Source organism: Panthera tigris, chromosome F2 (assembly GCF_018350195.1).
Source record: "Panthera tigris isolate Pti1 chromosome F2, P.tigris_Pti1_mat1.1, whole genome shotgun sequence".
NCBI lineage: Eukaryota > Metazoa > Chordata > Mammalia > Carnivora > Felidae > Panthera > Panthera tigris.
In genome coordinates this window covers 33,343,035-33,362,685 of record NC_056676.1, presented here as the reverse complement: position 1 = coordinate 33,362,685, position 19,651 = coordinate 33,343,035, and the positions used below count along the sequence as shown (strand labels likewise).

General features: G+C 38.0%; 1 protein-coding gene across 4 annotated transcripts in view; it reads right to left on the bottom strand.

Moving 5' to 3' along the window:
• The window catches only part of CA13 (carbonic anhydrase 13), a 71,312-nt gene that overhangs the window by 29,497 nt on the left and 22,164 nt on the right, over positions 1–19,651 (bottom strand). Inside the window, exons 6-8 of one of the 4 annotated variants that reach the window (XM_042972885.1) lie at positions 19,183–19,338; positions 8,570–8,668; positions 2,985–3,213 (exon numbers count right to left, since the gene is read on the bottom strand). In XM_042972885.1, the coding sequence (XP_042828819.1) occupies positions 3,163–3,213; positions 8,570–8,668; positions 19,183–19,338 (306 nt within the window). In that variant the 3' untranslated portion in view covers positions 2,985–3,162. Of the gene's footprint in view, positions 1–2,984; positions 3,214–5,830; positions 8,669–19,182; positions 19,339–19,651 lie in introns of those variants that run through there. The other 3 variants (XM_042972883.1, XM_042972886.1, XM_007084315.3) reach the window with 3 other exon arrangements.

Below are 19,651 nucleotides of genomic sequence, written 5' to 3'. Positions count from 1 at the left end.
TTATGTCACACCAAGTTAAACAAATGTGTACTTGGGAGTTGAGATTAATAGTTAAGCTCAAACTAATTTTCAATAATATGAATCCAATTAACCTTAACAACAAGGACTTTCTTAAGAGAAATTGGCATTTTAAAACGATGCATGCAAGAAGAAAATGACTATTAACACCATTTATTGCCACAGCCTTGATTTATGCTAAGAAATCAGCAATTTTATCCATCATCACTTTACACCATCAGTGCAAATACCAAAGCAGTTGAAAAAGGCAAATAATACCTTTGACTTCACTGACCCCCTACAAGTATCTCTGGGGCCCCAGATATCTGCAAACCACTTTGAGCCATGGTCCATGGTCCATGGCATAGGTTGTGGAAGAAAATTTCATAGTTGTCCAGATGATGGCAGCAGAAGGTTTTAGTCAGAGGTTTTAGGAGGACCTTGGCCCTAACAAGGAAGGGCTTCCGGTGGTTGGAGACCATCCTAGGGAAAGGGTGTGTGCATTTAATCACAAAGAAACAACTACAATCTAAACCTCCACCCTCATTTATCTTGAATTAATTTCACAATTGATTACCATTTCCCTAAGGGGAGAAATTGCTTGAGATTTTAGGTCAGTAACCTGTGGACACTTGTTATTTCATTGAAGAAGAGTGGATTTCAAAACGTGCTAATTTTACACGTAATCAGAGCATTTATTACTCATTCATGTGTTCATTTGTTAATGCTTTCCAAAAATACTTCCTAAAGCCACCTGTAAAGACAAAGGCACTGAGAATAGTAGGTATGATCAATCACTAGACCAATCCATAGAAGACTAAGAGAGATGCGGATGAAAGCTAACAGAGACCTCTCTGCCTCCTTGGAACAAGAGAGAAGCCAGCGAGAGACAGACCACAGTGATCAGAAACCAACATCAACATATGAGCCCTGCATGGAACACCAACTGAATTGCATCAACAAATAGCCCTTTTCTGCTGACATTACCAGGTTTGCCGATTCCAGTTTACGTACCCATCCTTCCTCATCCCTGTGAAAAAGTATTGACTTAACATTGTATCAAAGCACTGGCAGAAAAACAAAAAACAAAAAACAAAAAACAAAAAAACTTTTAAAAATCTTGTGCCCCGGGGGCTCCTGGGTGGTTCAGTCGGTTGAACATACAACTTTGTCTCGAGTCATTATCTCATGGTTTGTGGGTTTGAGCTCCACATCTGGCTCTGTGCTGACAGCTCAGAGCCTGGAACCTGATTCAGATTCTGTGTCTCCCTCGCTCTCTGTCCCTCCCCTGCTCATGCTGTTCTCTATCTCAAAAAAATAAACATAAAAAAAAAAAAATCTTGTGCCTTTACTGAAATGCTGACCTTGCTTTTGGCTTGAGAAACTTCATTCTCTTTTAGGTGGCTGATGGTGAGTTCTGGAAGGTATCAATTAGCTCATGAGTTTTATTCTCTTCAGATCACTCTTCAGCCACTCTTTCAGTTACAGAGTAGACATTTATTGCTTTTGTCACCCAGGAGCCTTTCTCCCTTCCTCAGGTACTAGCCCCAAGTTCCACCTGCTTCTCCAAACGGATGTTCTATCTGCTGGCCATGATGATAAGGATGGACATGTGACTCAACTGAGGCAAATGAGTGAAAGACAGACATTTTTTGAAGTTTTTGAAGAAAGAAGCTCTCCTTTACCATTGGTGTGGCTTACAGGAGGTGGTTTAGGTATAGAGGTGCAGACTTCTACCCTCCCATTATGAAGGGAGAGTCTGACTGGTAACAAAGCCCACAGAGGTGGAGACAGCCAAGAAGTAGGAACACTGAGGGCTGATTGTAGCCTGTGGCTTCACATTATTGCTTTATCCGTGTTGTGTTGGAGTTCCTATTGTTCTCAAGCAAAAGAGTCCTCACTGATCCATTTCCCTACCCCCTAGCACCAAATACAAATCTACATTAGAGAGCCAGAAAATCCAATTTTCAAAATATCACACTTGCAAATCTTTGTGCCTCTATTAATTTATCTGGAATTAATTTTTGCATCTTTTCCATGTTTCCTTAACACTCTATAGATAGCTGAAATTAAAATACTTAATAACATTTCATATGTTGCAATTTGTTTTTATACTTGTCTTAGATTTTGAGCTAAGAAAAGCAACCATATCTTAATCATCTTTATATCTCTAGTACCTAACATAACATTTAGCACATATCAGACGTCTGACAAATTGTGCTCAAATTAAATTTCCAGAATTGGAGTGTTTAGCAAAGTTCTTCCATCTTTGGAGACTTCCAGCCCAATATCACAGTCATTTGATGAGCTTAATAGAGATCCCAGTCCTCGGTCCCTGGCTGGTTTTAAGTCTGTTTCTCCTCGGATCCATTCCTGGATCTTTCCACTGATCTGCTCTGTATGACAGAAGGGATGATTTCTCATATTTCCACATTATCTGGCATCTGACTAGGTTAGGACAGAATAAAAGGAGAACCCAGAGTATGTCTCCCCCTCTCTCTATCTCAAACCAGGTCTCAATAGTGGCTGACTCCAAAAACTAACCAGATCCTGGTCGTCAAGTCTACTCTAGTTTCAACTTCACCTGGGTGGCCATGGTGCCTGGCTCCAGGAATATTGCCTCCTTTAAGGAAGGTGATCTCTAGGTTGCCTCACTGTTCTGTTTAGTTTTTCAACATCTTTTCTCACTTGTATAATCAAATCCAAGCATTGGTTCCTCTGATCTCATTGAGACACAAACCCAGAGTTTTTGCAACTCTAACGAGTATAGCTAAGATCAACTGACCAGTCCCTCCACTTAGAGGAGCTGAAAACAGATTCATTAGGAAAGTTTAAAATTTTTTAATGTTTACTTATTTATTTTGAGAGAGAGAGAGAGCATGAGCAGCGAAGGGGCAGCGAGAGGGAGAGAATCCCAAGAAGGCTCCACACCCAGCACAGAGCCCGACGTGGGGCTCTATCCTATGAACCCTGAGATCATTGACCTGAGCCAAAATCAAGGGTCAGATGCTCAACCTACTGAGTCTCCAAGGCACCCCTAATTAAGGAAGTGAAAATACCCACTTTCTTTCACCAGATGATTTACACTGGTAGGAATGTTGAAGACCTTCAGGCAAGAAGACTTTCCTTAGCCCATAACAGGAGGTAGGGGATCTCTGCTTGTTATTAATTCCTCTTTAGGAAGGTACAGGTGAGTTTGAGCCACAACAGAAAAATCTGCAAGTAATTCAATTCGATAAACATTTTTAAGTCAAAGTTTAACTCACATAAAATTTACTCAGTCAAGTTAATGAAATACCCAAATTTCTGAGTTAGTGTATGGCAGCATAAATTTAATTTTTGTTACAAAAATTCAACATTTGATGTTTCCACTATTAACAAGCTATGCTGTAAAAAGAGCAAACACATCAAATCTTAATTCAACAGGTCACGTTGCATAAACTTCTTGTAAACTTCTGAGGCATCTTCTAACAAAGCCTCATCACTAGTTCCTCCACAGTTAATTGGAAATTGTTTCTGTTCATCTATTTCGTAGATATGCCCATCTACGTGAACTAATGCAATAAAGCATGAACTAATGCATTCTGTTCATTGCTATACATCAGTCCTTGGTGTGAGGTGTCAGGGTACAGGTAAGAATGAGACATGTAGGCAACACTGTGACGTGGTTCAAATTCACCTTGATTATGTGAACACTCAGATCATTTGCTCTCTGGTACCATGTTCACATTCCTTCCATCAAAGACGTTATTCCCACCAAAACCCACCATGCAAAGATCAGTTACCTTGAAGTAGAAATGACTGGTGGCAACTTAAACAATTATCCACTGAGAGGAGTTTGCATTTCAATGGGTATTGAAATCTTAATATAAAAAAATTAATCTTCTTCAGAATTTGAAACAGGAGCAAGTTGGGGTAGTTATTCATGGGCCGGGATGGCTTCCCACCCTCCATAATGAGACCACTATTCCTTGGCCTACATTTTCTGCAGTCCCACTCCAAAGGTATTAAAAGGCTTTTACAAAATATTCTACTCCATTGTCACTTATGATGAAATGTGTATAGGTAAAGCTACATTTTCAATAACCTTGTGTTAGAAATAAAGGACTTCCCTATGAACAGCCCAGTGAGTATTTCAAAATGTGGTCTTCTCTTCTCCCTTCCCTTCCTTTCCCTTCCCTTTAGGGGTCCAGGCAGCCCAGCACAGGACATCACAGCCCAAGCTGAGTGAGAAGGGCATCCATGCAATGTGGGGGTGAGAGGCTGCAGGTGGTGATGGAATACGGTTACATACAGAAGAATTGGTCAAATAATAAATGTGTTGAGGATAATGGAAGAAGCCTGGTTTCTTACTTTTGGAAAAGAGAATTACAAATACGGAAATGGAGAACTAGAATGAAACTTGCAGTTGGACAGAAATTGGACATATGAGTGTGAAATCATGTTTCCTAACACAGAAAAATATAGAAATACCAGTGTTGAAGCTGTATATACACATGATGTATGTGTGCACGTATGAACATGTGTGTGTACACATTCCCAACTTCTGTCCATGGAGAGGACCTAGAAGTAGTGACATTCCAATAGCAGTGAGATCATCTAGTACCCAGACTGGTTTTCTCAATACTAGCAGGGTCCCTTTGGAGAAATGGTAGATCCTAGGACTAGGAAAGGGAAAGAATGAGATGAGCCAGGCATGTCAAACTGCTGTCAGAAAGTAAGCAAACAGGGACATGTCAAAAGGACACAGAAGTCATCTTGAAGGTGCTCCCACTGGGTAAATCAAGAAAAATTTGGGGGCAGCTGGGTGGCTCAGTCAGTCGGGCATCTGACTTCAGCTCAGGTCACAATCTCACAGTCTGTGAATTGGAGCCCCATGTCAGGCTCTGTGCTGACAGCTCAGAGCCTGGAGCCTGCTTCAGATTCCGTGTCTCCCTCTCTCTCTGCCCCTCCCCTGCTCATGTTCTGTCTCCCTCTCTCTCTCAAAAATAAATATGAAATTGGGAATGCAAACTGGTGCAGCCACTCTGGAAAACAGTATGGAAGCTCCTCAAAAAACTAAAAATAGAACTACCCTATGGCCCAGCAGTTGCACTACTAGGCATTTATCCATGTGATACAGGTGTGCTGTTTGGAAGGGACACAGACACCCCCATGTTTATAGCAGCACTATCAACAATAGCCAACGTATGGAAAGAGCCCAAATGTCCATCGATGGATAAATGGATAAAGAAAATGAGGTACACATATACAATGGAGTATTACTCGGCAATCAAAAAGAATGAAATCTTGCCATTTGCAACGACGTGGATGGAACTGGAGAGTATTATGCTAAGTGAAATTAGTCAGAGAAAGACAAAAATCCTACGACTTCACTCATATGAGGACTTTAAGAGACAAAACAGATGCACATAAGGGAAGGGAAAGAAAAATAATATAAAAACAGGGAGGGGGACAAAACAGAAGAGACTCATAAATATGGAAAACAAACTGAGGGTTACTGGAGGGGTTGTGGGAGGGGGGATGGGCTAAATGGGTAAGGGGCACTAAGGAATCTACTCCTAAAATCATTGTTGCACTATATGCTAACTAATTTGGATGTAAATTTTAAAAAATAAAAAATAAAACAAGTTAATAAAAATAAGTAAATAAATACACATTAAAAAAATTTTTAAAAAGAAAAATTTGTGAATGAGAATAAATAGATAAGGTATTAGTGATAATATAATAGTAATAATGATAATAAGTAACTGAATAAATTAGGAATTGCTAAGTCCTTAATAAAGTAAATTAATTAATATTTATGTGGTCTCAAAACACATCCTCACACAAATATGTTAATTACAAAGGGTAAACAACGTTGCAGTGGAGAAACCTAACAGACACTGTCTTAAGTGATGAAAGTGAATATTCTCCATAAGAGAAAAAAATCACAATTGGTTGCCTGATAGGATGAAACGAGAAGAGCACAGCATCCAACACTGCTTTTCTGATATTCCTGCCAACGATGCATAACCTGTATCTAATCGTAGGAAACCTTGAACAAACCCAAATTGGGGGACATTCTATAAAATAACTGGCTTATAATCATCAAAAGTGTCAAGGTCATAAAACCAAGAAAAGACTGGAGGATCATTTCCAACTGAAGAAAACTGGACAACTAAATGAACAAGTTTTTCTCAAATAGATTAGGGGGTAATAATAAAGCAATATTAATTTCATGGTTGTTTTAGCCATGTTGCAACCATGTAGGACAATGTCCTCACTTGTAGAAAATATAAATTAAAATCTGTAACAAGATAGAGAAGCAGGTTGGCAGCTTACTCTCAAATAATTCAGAAAACAATGTACTGTGTTTGCATTTTTTCTGTGAGTTTGAGATTATCTTCTAAATAAGAAATGTAAAAATCGAATCTCATTCTGTGTCTTGCATATACAAGTCCCTAATACAGTTCAAAGTTTGTCTCATTTTCTTTATTGTGGTTGGATTCAACTTAAATTAAAATGCAAAGTGCTTAATAAACATAAATCCAATACACGTATGGGAAACAAAAGAGATCTATATTAGTATTTACAACTCTTTAATCTTGTTAAGAGATCAACAACTTCAACGCACACTTAGACCTTTTCCCCCTAAGAGATAAATAAGTTCACAATCTTCAAGATAATCAGTGCTGTGTAGACTTTTTTAGTCTACTAAAGTCCAATTTGTAACATAGAACCGATGCAATACTGTAGCAGAAACCATAAATTACAAATAACTCTCATGCAAAAGCAGTTACACTCCCCATGATACACCCCTTCAAACAGAACATTACTTTTTCTGAGGAAACAGACTTCTTTCTCTGACTAGGATACTTTACAACATGTCCTTCCAAACTAAAGAAACACTTTACCATTCAACACTGGTATTTTTAAAGCCATTAAAACATCTGGTGACACAGGTAGATTTAATAACCATGCCTTTAAAAGGAAACCATTTTTAAGAGATAGCTTACATTTTACTTGTTACATTAACTTATAATGTATTTAATCCCAAGCAGCAAGATAATTACCAAAGATATCAAATAAAACATTTTAAAACATTCAGTTCGTTAAATATTTACTAGATGGCAAGCTCCTGTGAAGGGTAAGCTAGATGGGGGAAAACAAAAATGACCAATATCCACATTAGTCTTCAGGAGATTATCTTCTGCAACCAAGTACAGCATTATTACACAACTTACTGATTCTCAGTGATCCTATCAAGAAGACTACTGCAGAATAATTTGAATTATTAAAATCTACATCTGGAGGAGAAGCGGTGTGTGACACAAATTAATAAAATCAAGGAAACTCAGCTAAACTTCTCTCGAGGACAGAAGCGTACCATGTGTTCAAGTCTTAATGTGATTAATGCTTAGTGTCGCTCCATTTGTACCAGAGAGAGTAAAAGGACTTCCACCATCCTCCTTCACCAAAAACAAACAAAAATATATGAGAGACGATAGATTAAAATGAATATCAGAAGCCAATTTACAAAATTACTTATGAGATTGAGGGACATGTATCAAAGGGGAGATGGGCTTTGCCAAGGAAATGGGTTGCAGGGTTTGTAGACTCATGGCACATTCATACGAGGCCCGGGTAAATGTTTTTCACCAGTTGACACAACACTAACCTTCACGGGACTGTTTGCTGCTCTGTTGCCAAAACATAGGAGGAAAGCAGGGGACCCATCCATCATACCCTTGGGGCACTCCACCTGTGTGGTACCCTGCAATCTGTTAGTCTCAACCCATGTCAATACATTGGGCAAGCACTGTATCTAATCAATTATTAACCAGTTTATCATTAACATTACTGCATGACTGTGATATAGGGCAAAACTCATTAAAGTTTAAACAGTCATTTATATCCAGAGGAATTCCTTGCCAAAATGGTATCGGTTCATTTTGAGCTGTGAAATAGACAGAGTAAGGAGTTATATCCCCACCCCCACCCCACCCCCACCCCCCGAGCACTCATATTGTTCATTCTATTAAAGGTACCATGCGATGAGCATCGACAACATAATCAAAACAAAAATTCACTTTAAAAGGAAGTATTATCGACTTTCTATGAATTGGAATGATAACAAGACAGCAAGCTGACTCATTTGTGTAGAAAAAGATATCACAATCTTATCATTCTGGAAAAGAATTTAAATTTTTCACCAAACATCACTGAGAGATATGACTGATTCAATCTCTAGGGCAAGGGGAAGATCTTAATACATTCTGAGATTTGTGATGCCTGCCATGTTTTCACACAGGTTGAAGTAGATGCACTTCATGGGTTTTAACACACATCAAACAATGTTTACTGTTTGGATACCCATGAGGGAAAATCTGAGACAGATGAGTTAAGTTATTAGTTTGATTAAAGAGATCTGATCTTTGTGGTACTGAAGCTGACAGCAGCCATATGGTACCTGTAAACCAGAATCCTGGGAAAGAACTGTTACTAGGGATTTTTGTGTTTTGTTTTTTTCTGCACCGACTTGTTTGGGGTGGTCGACTGGTGACAACTTTTAATGGAAAGAGGCTCTCACTTTTCGGCCCTTCAGAGGCTGTGGCGGACGGTGATTGCTCAACAGAAAAGCTGCTGCTTCGCCCTCCGCGGTACAGAGGAGAGTGCGGAATGTGGCCAGCTGTTGAAAACAAGAGAAGAGTTCGTTTCAGCATAGAAAGTCACACCTGAGGGGACACCTAGGTGGCTTGGTCAGTTAAGTGTCTGACTCTGGATTTCGGCTCAGGTCATGATCTCACAGCTGTAAGATAGAGCCCCATGTCAGGCCAGCTTGGAATTCTCTCTCCCCTCTCTCTCTGCCTCCCGTCTGCTGATGTTCTCTCTCTCTCTCTCTCTCTCTCTCTCTCTCTCTCTCTCTCAAAATTAATAATAAATAAATATTAAAAAAAAGTCATATATAACCTTTCCCTTACCAGGAACCAAAATACTGCAGTAAAAGTGTTCTAAATTATGAGTCATATATATAATAAAACAATACTTCTACTAAGTTCTCACCACTATACAAATACCTATGGGTTCAAAAACTTAAGTACATAAGCATTCTTTATCTGGAGATGAAAGTAATATGAGGAAACAACATCTAGAATGTGGTTCAAAGAGTCCATATCTAGGAATCAGAGAATGTCACCTACCAAGTCAGAGGAGGATAGTGGAAAGGTCACTGCACTGGCTTTCAAGGCTAGGTCCCATTTCTGGGCCTGGTACAGACCAGTTGTGTGACCTTGAGCTCTAGCCTTCAGTTACTTCATCTATAAAGTAATGCATTGGATTATATTCCTTCAATAGCTGTCTTCCAACTCTTGGAATTACAATGAACGCTTATCAGTATTCCAGCACAACATGGCCTCAGTTCGCACAAGAACCTTGTGGTCCTCATCCTATGGAATTTTGATCTTTTAAGTACTGTTTTCCTGAAACAATTATTTTGCCCTCACCATACTTGAGTCTTGGAAACAACAACCATGGTAAACATCTAGTACCCTTCAACCTCTGATAATGTTTAAATACAATTTAACTGGGATAGGCATATTTCTCATCAAAAGAACTTAATTTTTCTTATTACAAAAAAAAATGTTTACTTATCTTACAAACTTCATACAATATACAAGCATCAAGAGGAAGACAGAAGTTACTAGTAATCACAAGACATAATCACAGTTAACATTATGGAGTATATCCTTCCAGATGTTCTTCTTTATATAAACACATGAGCACACATGCACATACACACAATGTTTTATTACAAAAATAGGCTCAACTGCCATGCTCTTTTGAAACTTTATTTTTTTAATTAATATATATCTTAGATATCTTGCTTGTCAATAAACATAAATCTATGTCACTATTTTTTTAAGTTTATTTATTTATTTTGAGAGACACAGAGACAGTGTGAGTAGGGGTGGGGCAGAGAGAGAGGGAGAGAGAGAAAATCCCAAGCAGGCTCTGCACTGTCAGCACAGAGCCTGATGTGGGGCTTGAACTCATGAGACAATGAGATCATGGCCTGAGCAGAAACCAAGAGTCAGACACTTAACCAACTGAGCCACCCAGGCACCCCTATGTCACTACTTTTAATTGCTGAAAAGTTTTCTATTATAAGCATGATTTATAAATTATTCACCAATTCCTTGGTGATTTAATATTTTTTATCAAGATTTAGCACTGGTCTACAGTAGTAAAATGAAGACTGCTAACTGAATAATTCTACTGTCACAAAAATATTCACCTAAAATACATTGTCAATTAACACAAGTAAGTTTTGGGTGTTTGTTTTGCTGCTCTGCTTCAGCAAAGACTAATTATTACATATTGAGAATGAAAGCCTCCATTGTCTAAGCCGAGTTAGTCACCTAATCGCAGAGGCAAGTAGATTCAGACTAGGATACATCTATTAAGTTTCTGTCATCATTGTTTAACTGAAGCCTAAAAGGATGTGGGCCTACATGGCAGAGAAGTAGGGGGATCCGTACTTCCCACATCTCTAACTGAAGCCTAAAATATTTCTTGCACAGCCCTGGCCGGGATGGGAGGCAGAGGTGACCGAGGTGCTCCACAATAAGCAGGCAACAGTTTGTAACCACAGTCCACGGAGATAAGTTCATGCATCATATACAAGCAGCCAGGTCTCTCCACAACTGATACGCTGAGGTGTCTTTTATTATTTGTTTTTTTTAAGATTTTATTTTTTAAGTAATCTCTACAACCAACGTGGGGCTCAAACCCACCACCCTGAGATCAAGAGTCATATATATGCTCCACTGACCAAGCCAGCCAGGCGCCCCGAGGTGTATTTTAAGAGGTATAGATATCGGCAAGACAAATATTTACAACTTAACTATTACTCATATTTCATTAGACCAAATTATAGCTAAAGCCAGATGAGACTCGAATAATTGTCTGGTGAAGTCAAGCAGCAGAGGAAAATAAAATCTAAACTCTGGAGCCATAGGGAAGACACCCAGGCTTTTCCCCAGACCATGCGGATCAGGTTTGTCTGGAGTGACCTCTCCAGGTGGCTGTGCAGGAATCCGGAATCTGGAATCAGGGCACCCACTTGCTGGCCTTGGCCAACATGACTTGCCTCCCAGTGAAACTGCTGATTCCTCTGAAAACCTGGGCTTTATTTATCTCGCCCATCCTCCTTATAACTCCTCTGCAAGTTGATCATGGCTCCCTACCTCTGCAACACCTTGACCTCATGGTGTAAAACTGGAATTTACTCTAGATCTTTCTCTGAACCTATCCTGATGTCTCACCAAACCCCTGACCTTTTTGGCTCTGGATTTCCCTCCCAGTCGCTTTGCCCAGCTAGGTAGACCTACATCTGCCAGTGTCTGCTCAGATTTGCTTTTCTTGGCTCTGCACAAGAAAATGCACATCCTTGGCTGGCCCCTACCAGTCTCCTCACTTTCCGGACCCCAGGCTTCTTGCAGACAGAGAATCGGCCACTCTGTCACTAAGGCTCATAGCATCTATGGGGGTCCTAGCAGCAGTCTCCACAGATCAGCCTGATGTCTGAGGTAGGTATGACCTGTTTTGCTATTTTTCTTGGCTCTAATACTCAAATTTTAATTTCCTTATATAGCAAGCCCAGCAAGCAGAAATACTCTCTTCTAATGTTTTGTAAATAACTTTGCTTATGTCACTCCAGTGCTCAAATGTCTAATGGCACTCCACTGCCTGCCAAAGCTGGATAATAATGAAAATAAAATTTCTTACAGAACATGGTAGGCCAGGTAATGTGCTAAGTGCTTTACATACATATCTCATTTAATCAATGATATACTATTATCCCCACTTTATTTTTTTTTTAATTTTTTTTTTAACGTTTATTTGTTTTTGAGACAGAGAGAGACAGAGCATGAATAGGGGAGGGTCAGAGAGAGGGAGGCACAGAATCTGAAACAGGCTCCAGGCTCTGAGCTGTCAGCACAGAGCCCGACGCGGGGCTCGAACTCACGGACCGCGAGATCGTGACCTGAGCCGAAGTCGGATGCTTAACCCACTGAGCCACCCAGGCGCCCCCATTATCCCCACTTTAAAGATGAGGAACTTGAGGAACAGCTAGGAAGTTTCAATAAATAAGCTGTCTGGCAGATAAGTCATATACTAACTAACCACTACTGCATCTCTTTTTTCCCCCTATTTTCCCCTAATGTCTTTTCGTTAAGTTTTTATTATGGAAACTTTCCGACATACACAAAAGTAGAAAGGGCAGCATAATAAACCACCACAAACCCATCACCCAGCTTCAACAACCATTAACACAGCCAATTTCATTTCACCCATATTCTCATTCATTCTCTTTCCACCTCCCATCCTGCCCAAACTGGATAAGATTGAAGCAGATTCTGAACATCATATCGTTTCAGGTGTAAATATTTCAAAATATAATTCTAAAATATGTAATATTTCTACCTCTAATAAGACCCCCAAAACAAACTTATTAGCCTGGCTTCTGAATCACCGGGTTCTAACTGACTAGATTATCTCCGATTATGACCACACACAGGTTCTGCTCTAAGCCAGTTTTATGAAGGGTGGCTCCAGAGCACCTGAATGAAAAGACTTTGGGGTGATTCATAAAACTTCAGGTTGCTGAACTCTACCCCAGACCTTCTGAATCAGAAATTCTGACAAGGTCCAAGGGTCAACGTTTTGGTAAGCTTCCCCAGGTAACTGTTGTATACCCTAAAGCTTGAGAACTTCAGGTACAAAGTTGCCCACATATCTTTTGTACTTCCTTTACTTGCCTTATTTATGGTGTTCCATCTTGAAATTGCTCCCTTTCCTTTACTACTTCAAACCAGCCACCACATTTTCCCTAGACCAGATGTCAGCTCTTTCATGAAGTCTTTTCCTGATTTTTCCAATAAAATAGTCTCTCCTTTTTTAAACGTCCTTACACTTTATATCTCTTACATACCAAGCACAGCCATTGTGATATCCTTTCTTAGGCATTTATTTTATCTTGTCTATTAGATTACAAACTACTTGAGGATAAGGGACATTTTTAACACTTCTTTGTAATTTTGTGTATTATGCCCTACAAGAATTAGCAATTAATAAACGATTCTAGAATTGACTTGTACTGTCTCCTATAATTTAGAACTTTAATTTCAAAGCTAACTATACACACTTTTATATCAAGTCAAAATCAATGTTCAACCGAATGGATTCTTTCCCCATTTCACATTTAGCCTAAAGATGCAGAAGCTAAGAAAACTATTCCTAGATCATTATCATTAATTACAAAATAGAACATTTTACTATTTAAAAAGGATGTTAGAACTTTGCTTCCAGATATGCTGGACTGCAGACAACCTCCCTGTGGAAAACAACGCTAAAACCCAGATGTAATACAAAAAGCAACTAGTCACAGGTACTGGAGAGTGAACAGAAGCAGAGAGACTCAAGTGGGGAGTTTATCCTCACTTGAAGGAGAGATGGGAGCTCTATAAGTGAGTTCCAATTTCCAGTTTTTCACCTGGAGCTGAGAAGAGTCTGCAAGGTGCACACAGTGCAATGGAGCACACTGGTGTTACAAGGATAGAGGCAGAGAGGGTCATCAACTCTACACCCAAGAACCACACATGGCTGTACTGAGACCAGAGCTGCTGCATGAGAACGAAAACCTGAAGTTCAAGCCCTATCAAAAAAATTACCTGCTAGCACAGAGGAAAAAGTGCTCATCAGAGAAAAGTAACTGAATCCAGAATGTCCACAACTTAATGTTCGTCACATCTAGAATACAATAAAAAATTACTTAACATGCCAAGAGGCAAGAAAATGGAACACCTTCTCCAAAAAAGCAACTCCATTGTTTATGGAGTGACATAAGCAAAGTTATTTACAACATCAACAGAGTCACACCCAAGATGAACCAAATTAGGAATTTACAAGAATTTTTTTTAACTTTTAAGTTTTTTGTTAATGTTTATTTATTTTTGAGAGAGAGAGAGAGAGTGTGTGTGAGCAAGCGAGGGGCAGAGAGAGAGGGAGACACAGAATCTGAAGCAGGCTTTGAGCTGTCAGCACAGAGCCCAATGTGGGGATCGAACTCACAAACCACGAGATCATGAGCTGAGCTAAAGTTGGACGCTTAACCAACTTGAGCCACCCAGGGGCCCCTGAATTTACAAGGATTTTTAAATGAGTATTTTAACTACCTGAGGGTCATATGTTAAACAAAGCATCATTTTAATGCTTGAGAAATCTTAGGAGAGTAGTGGTAAGTCTCAGAAGAAAAATAGATATAATAAAAGAGAACCAAATAAAATTTTAGAACTAAAATATAGAATTGCTAAAACAAAAAAATTAACTAGATAGACTTAATAGTCAAATTGACATGACAGAGGAAAGAGCAAATGAACTTGAATATAGATAAGTAGAAATTATCCCTGGTGAAGAACAGAGATTAAAAAATTACTTAAAAAAAATAGAACCTTGGGGATGTGTTAGATGATATTAAAAGGTTAAAGTATGCATAATTGAAATATCAGAAGGAAAGGAATGAGAAAATGGGGTGCAGGATACATAAAAGTTCAACTCATAAGTCATCAAAAACTTAAACGTAAGAGCTACAACTATTAAAGTATGAAAAAAATATTTGGAGGCATATAGTTAGATTTAAGAAATCTTAAACAGGTCATCAAAAGCACAAATTATAAGGAATAAGTTGATAAAAATGAATTACATCAAGATTAAGAACTTTTGCTCTTCAAAAGACATAGTTTTAAAAATGGGGGGGGGCAAGCAACAAACTGGGAGAAAACTTTGCAGAACATGTATTTTAAAAAGGGCTTTATCCTGATTGTATAAAGAACTTTTGCAATTCAATAATGAAAAGACAAAACCCAATTCAAAAAGGAAAAGATGATTTGAACAGGTATTTCACCAAAAAAAGATATACGTAGTCAATAAACGTATGAAAAATGCTCAACATTACTAGTCATCAGATGAATGCAAATTAGAAATCACATATAACCTCTAGAATGGCTCAAGTTAAAAAGACTGACAACACTAACTGCTGACAAGGATGTGGAAGAGCTAGAAATCTCATATATTGCTGGCGAGAATGGAAGATGGAACAGCCACATTAAAAAACAAGATGGCAGGTGTGCCTGGGTGGCTCAGCTAATTAGGTGTCTGATTCAGCTCAGGTCATGATCTCACAGTCTGTGAGTTCAAGCCCCACATAGGGCTCTGTGCTGACAGCTTAGAGCCTAGAGCCTGCTTCAAATTCTGTGTCTCCCTCTCTCTCTCTCTCTCTCAAAAATAAAATAAAAACATTAAAAAAAATTTTTTTAAACAATATGGCAGTACCTTAGAGAATTAAACATGAATTTACCACATGATCTAGTAAATCTAGTGTTAGGAACTGCCACAAAACGTGAAAACATGTGTCCACAAAAAAATATATGACAATTATTCCTAACACCCAAATATGGATAGCTATTATTCATAATAGCCCCAAACTGGAAGCAACCCAAATGTCCATCAATTGGTAAATAGATTTTAAAATAATGTGGTATACTCTTATGTGGATCCTGAGAAACTTAACAGAAACCCATGGGGGAGGGGAAGGAAAAAAAGAAAAAAGAAAAAAAAGAGGTTAGAGTGGGAGAGAGAGCCAAAGCATAAGAGACTCTTAAAAACTGAGAACAAACTGAGGGTTGATGGGGGGTGGGAGGGAGGGGAGGGTAGGTGATAGGCATTGAAGAGGGCATCTGTTGGGATGAGCACTGTTGTATGGAAACTAATTTGACAATAAATATCATATAATAAAAAAAAATAAACTGATAAAAAAATAAAATAATGTGGTATATCCATATCATAGAATATTACTCAGTAAGAGTCAGTGAATCTTAAAAACATTATGCTAAGTAGAAACACAAAAATCTATGTAACTGTATGATTCCATTTAAATAAAATTCTAGAAAAGGCAGAATCCTAGTAACAGCATCTCAAAGACTGCCCAGAGCCATGGTTGAGTAAGGAGGTAGAGCGCAAGGGAATTTTCGGGCCAAGTGATCTGTTTCATATCTTGATCTAGTGGTTGCTGCACAGTAATATACAATAACAAAATCAACTGCACACTAAAATTCATGAATTTTATTGTATGAAAAGATCATAACAAATAAGAGAGATTTAAAAAAAAAAAAAAAAGAGCAAAGAATTAAAACCAAGTATTCTGTACACTGAATTCAGTAGATGAGTAAGACAATTTAGATAATTTAGGATAACCCTAAGAAACTTGGCAGAAAAGTTAGCTTAGCCTTCCAAAGAGAATGATAGATCTGTTATCAAAACTATCTGAAAACAGCATATCTGTTTACTGGCCTGGCAGTTAAATCAAGCATTTCAATAAGTGACTCTGGGGACAAAAATGGGCTTGAATCAAATAAAAGAAAATGAAAACTGTCTGATTTGTCTTTTTGGTCAAACAGTGACTTGGCAAGAAATAGCAGTAGAAAAACCTAGAAAAAAAAATTGGCACTAACTCACTAAAAAAAGAATTTAATCTTCATGGCTAGTGACATTATATGGTAGAATTGGAAAATAAATAAAACAATGTGCCTCAGGGACTTCAAAAATAAACAGCTGCCGAAGTTGAGATTAAAAATTATCGTTTGGAAAGTAACTCTCAAGTGGTATACACAAAAGACATATTCATTTTACTTTATAGGAAACAGATAACTGAATAATCATCTCAACTCTCTCAGGCTTTGGATTTTTTTTAAATAACATTTAGAACAGTTCTGAATTTACAGAATTATTAAAAAGATTGTACGAGTAGTTCTCATATACCTCATACTCAATTTCCCCCATTATTAATATTTTACATTACATGGTACATTTTTTACAATTGGTGAACCGATATTAATATGTTACCATTAACTGCGGTTCATCCTTAATATTAAGATTTCCTTTGTTTTTACCTAATACCTTTTTATGTTCCAGGATCTCACCAGGAAACAGCATTACATTTGGTAGTCATATTTCCTTCAGCATTCTTGATGACAATTTCTCAGATTTACCTTGCTTTTGATAACCTTGACAGTTTTGAGGAGCACTAACCTGCTGTTTTGTAGAATGTCCCTCATTTGGGCTTTCTCTGATGTTTTTCTCATGGTTAGACTGGGATTGGACTTTAAAATATCTTTTGCTTCATTCTTTAACTCTTAAAATCACCATAATGTCATATTATAAAAATTTAGATTATTACCCAGATAATCACGTCCATCTGTTTAGAAAATGTCTGAAAGTACTCCTACTATAGATTTAAGTGAATGTAAGTAGATCACAGTGAATTATCATTCATACTAAAGCTCTAAAATATAGCTATTATTTTATATATTCTACCATATAAATACCCCATTAATACGTAATATTAATTAATTGAGACCTAAATAAGATACAGCAGTGTATCCACACCTAGTCACAATTCCTAACTTTACAGTGAGTCATTTTTTTTAATGTTTATTTATTTATTTTGAGAGAGAGAGAGAGCACAAGCATGAGAGCAGGGGAGGAACAGACAGAGAGATAGAGAATCTCAACAAGGCTCCACATTCAGTGTGGAACCCAGGGCAGGACTTGATCTCATGTGAGATCATGACCTGAGCAGAAATCAAGAGTCAGACACTCAACCAACTGAGGCACCCAAGTGCCCCTACAGCGAGTCATTTTGTTTAGGTTAGTCTTATGCATTTTAAGGAACTAAATTATATTTTTTAACATATTCTCTTCCAAATGGCAGGTGGATTTTAAAAAGTTATTTTCCAAGTGGCTTTAAGAAATAAAAATATCCTTAAAACATGAGGAAGAACATGAGCTCCTATTATTACTACCTTTCTATTATAATTTATCAATTCCTACTGTTAACTTGTTCAAATTTAACAAAGGAATGTAAAAGTAAACAGTTTAACACATGAAGGAAAGAAAAATGTATTCCATTACAGGCCACTGAATCAGTGACAGGTCATTTTTCTTATGACACAATGCACCTTATTCATGATTGGAAAAAGTCGCAGGAATTTCCATGTCAGTCAAACTCTGGACTTCAATCCCAACTTTTACAAAACGTTTTAATTAGTATGTTCCAGAGTATTATTTGGCTTTAATCCTAAAGACAAGGCCAACAGAAGTTGGATGTGTTCAACATGCCAAGGAGAAATGTTGTCTGACATGACCTTGGAAAAGGTGAACCAGCTCTAGTCTTTGATTGGGGGAAAAAAATAAACAGCTAGGAAGGTGGGCTAGCCCAAAATAGAAGTGCTTTATCAGCTGCAAAAATTATTAGACTATGTTCTTATTCAGATTTTGCAGCAAGTAATTCAAGTAGGAAAACAAAAAGAAAATAAAACCCACTAAGCACAGCATCCCAGAAGATATAGCATCCACTTGTCAGATTGGTTAGTCACACAGATTGTAGATCTGAGCAGAGTTTCTAGGCCCAAAGACATCTTGAGCCTGCAGACTGCTTGGCTTATCGTGGGGGCTCAATATGTTTTTCAGAAAAACAAGTGAGGAAATGTCTTCACTAAAACAGCACGGGTGCAAATGCTCAAATAGCGCCTTAGCAAATGCTCAAAGTCCCTCAAGCAGCCCCACAAAAGTTCTGTCAACAAAAGCCTAAAGATCCATTGTTGTTCTCACTGCTTACTTTCTGAATGTCAAATTTGTAGGAGGAGCAGGTCTAGGGACTGAGGTCAAAAAGGAGAAAGTCCCCTTGATGAGCACTGGGTGTTGTATGGAAACCAATTTGACAATAAGTTTCATATTAAAAAAAAAAAGAGTAGCCTCTCTTCTGAGTTGCTCATTTATATCCCAGCCTGTTTATATCTCAGACCAAAAAAGAAAACAATTATAGCCTTTAAAGCCACTTCACTTTCCTCAGTGTCTGTATGCACATGGCATTTCTAACAACTGGGAGAGAAATCATCTAATCATAGAAGGTCAAATAAGAAAGGGACACAAGTTTTACCTGGTCCAACCACCTATCTGATTAATGAAGGGAAAACACAGGCTTGATAATGCAGCTGAAATTAAGGGCAGGGTTTTTATTTTTTAAAAAAGTTTCAGTCCCGCTTCCTCTAGTAAATCAGAACCAACCTTGAAGCAGTGACATACCTGTTGAGAGCTGATATTTATAGGTTGTTTTAAAACGATCCATGTGACACTCTCAAGAAGAGGTGGGACCGTAAGGGAACCAGGGTATGTCCAGTAGTCCCAGGACGGAGGAAGCAGAGATAATGGGTCAAAATTCGTGAATCGAGTTTGTTTACCCTAGTGGAGAAAAAAGAATTCCTACAAATTACAATGGGATAGCTTTACACAGACCTCAAAAAAACACACATCCCATGAAATACGATTTTACTGGAATTCTTTAACTCATGGAATTATTTAGTATCTGCCTTTGTATCTTTAAAAAAAGTATCTGCCTTAATCTAAAAATTTTACACGAAGCAGCACATTACCTAAATTTATTTAAGAAGCACAAGATTTGTTTGAAATGTGCTGCAACTAAATGCTTATTGTGCAAAACTCCAATATGAGAAACTAAGTATGCATAGATTTATTAGTAATGGTTTTAGATAAT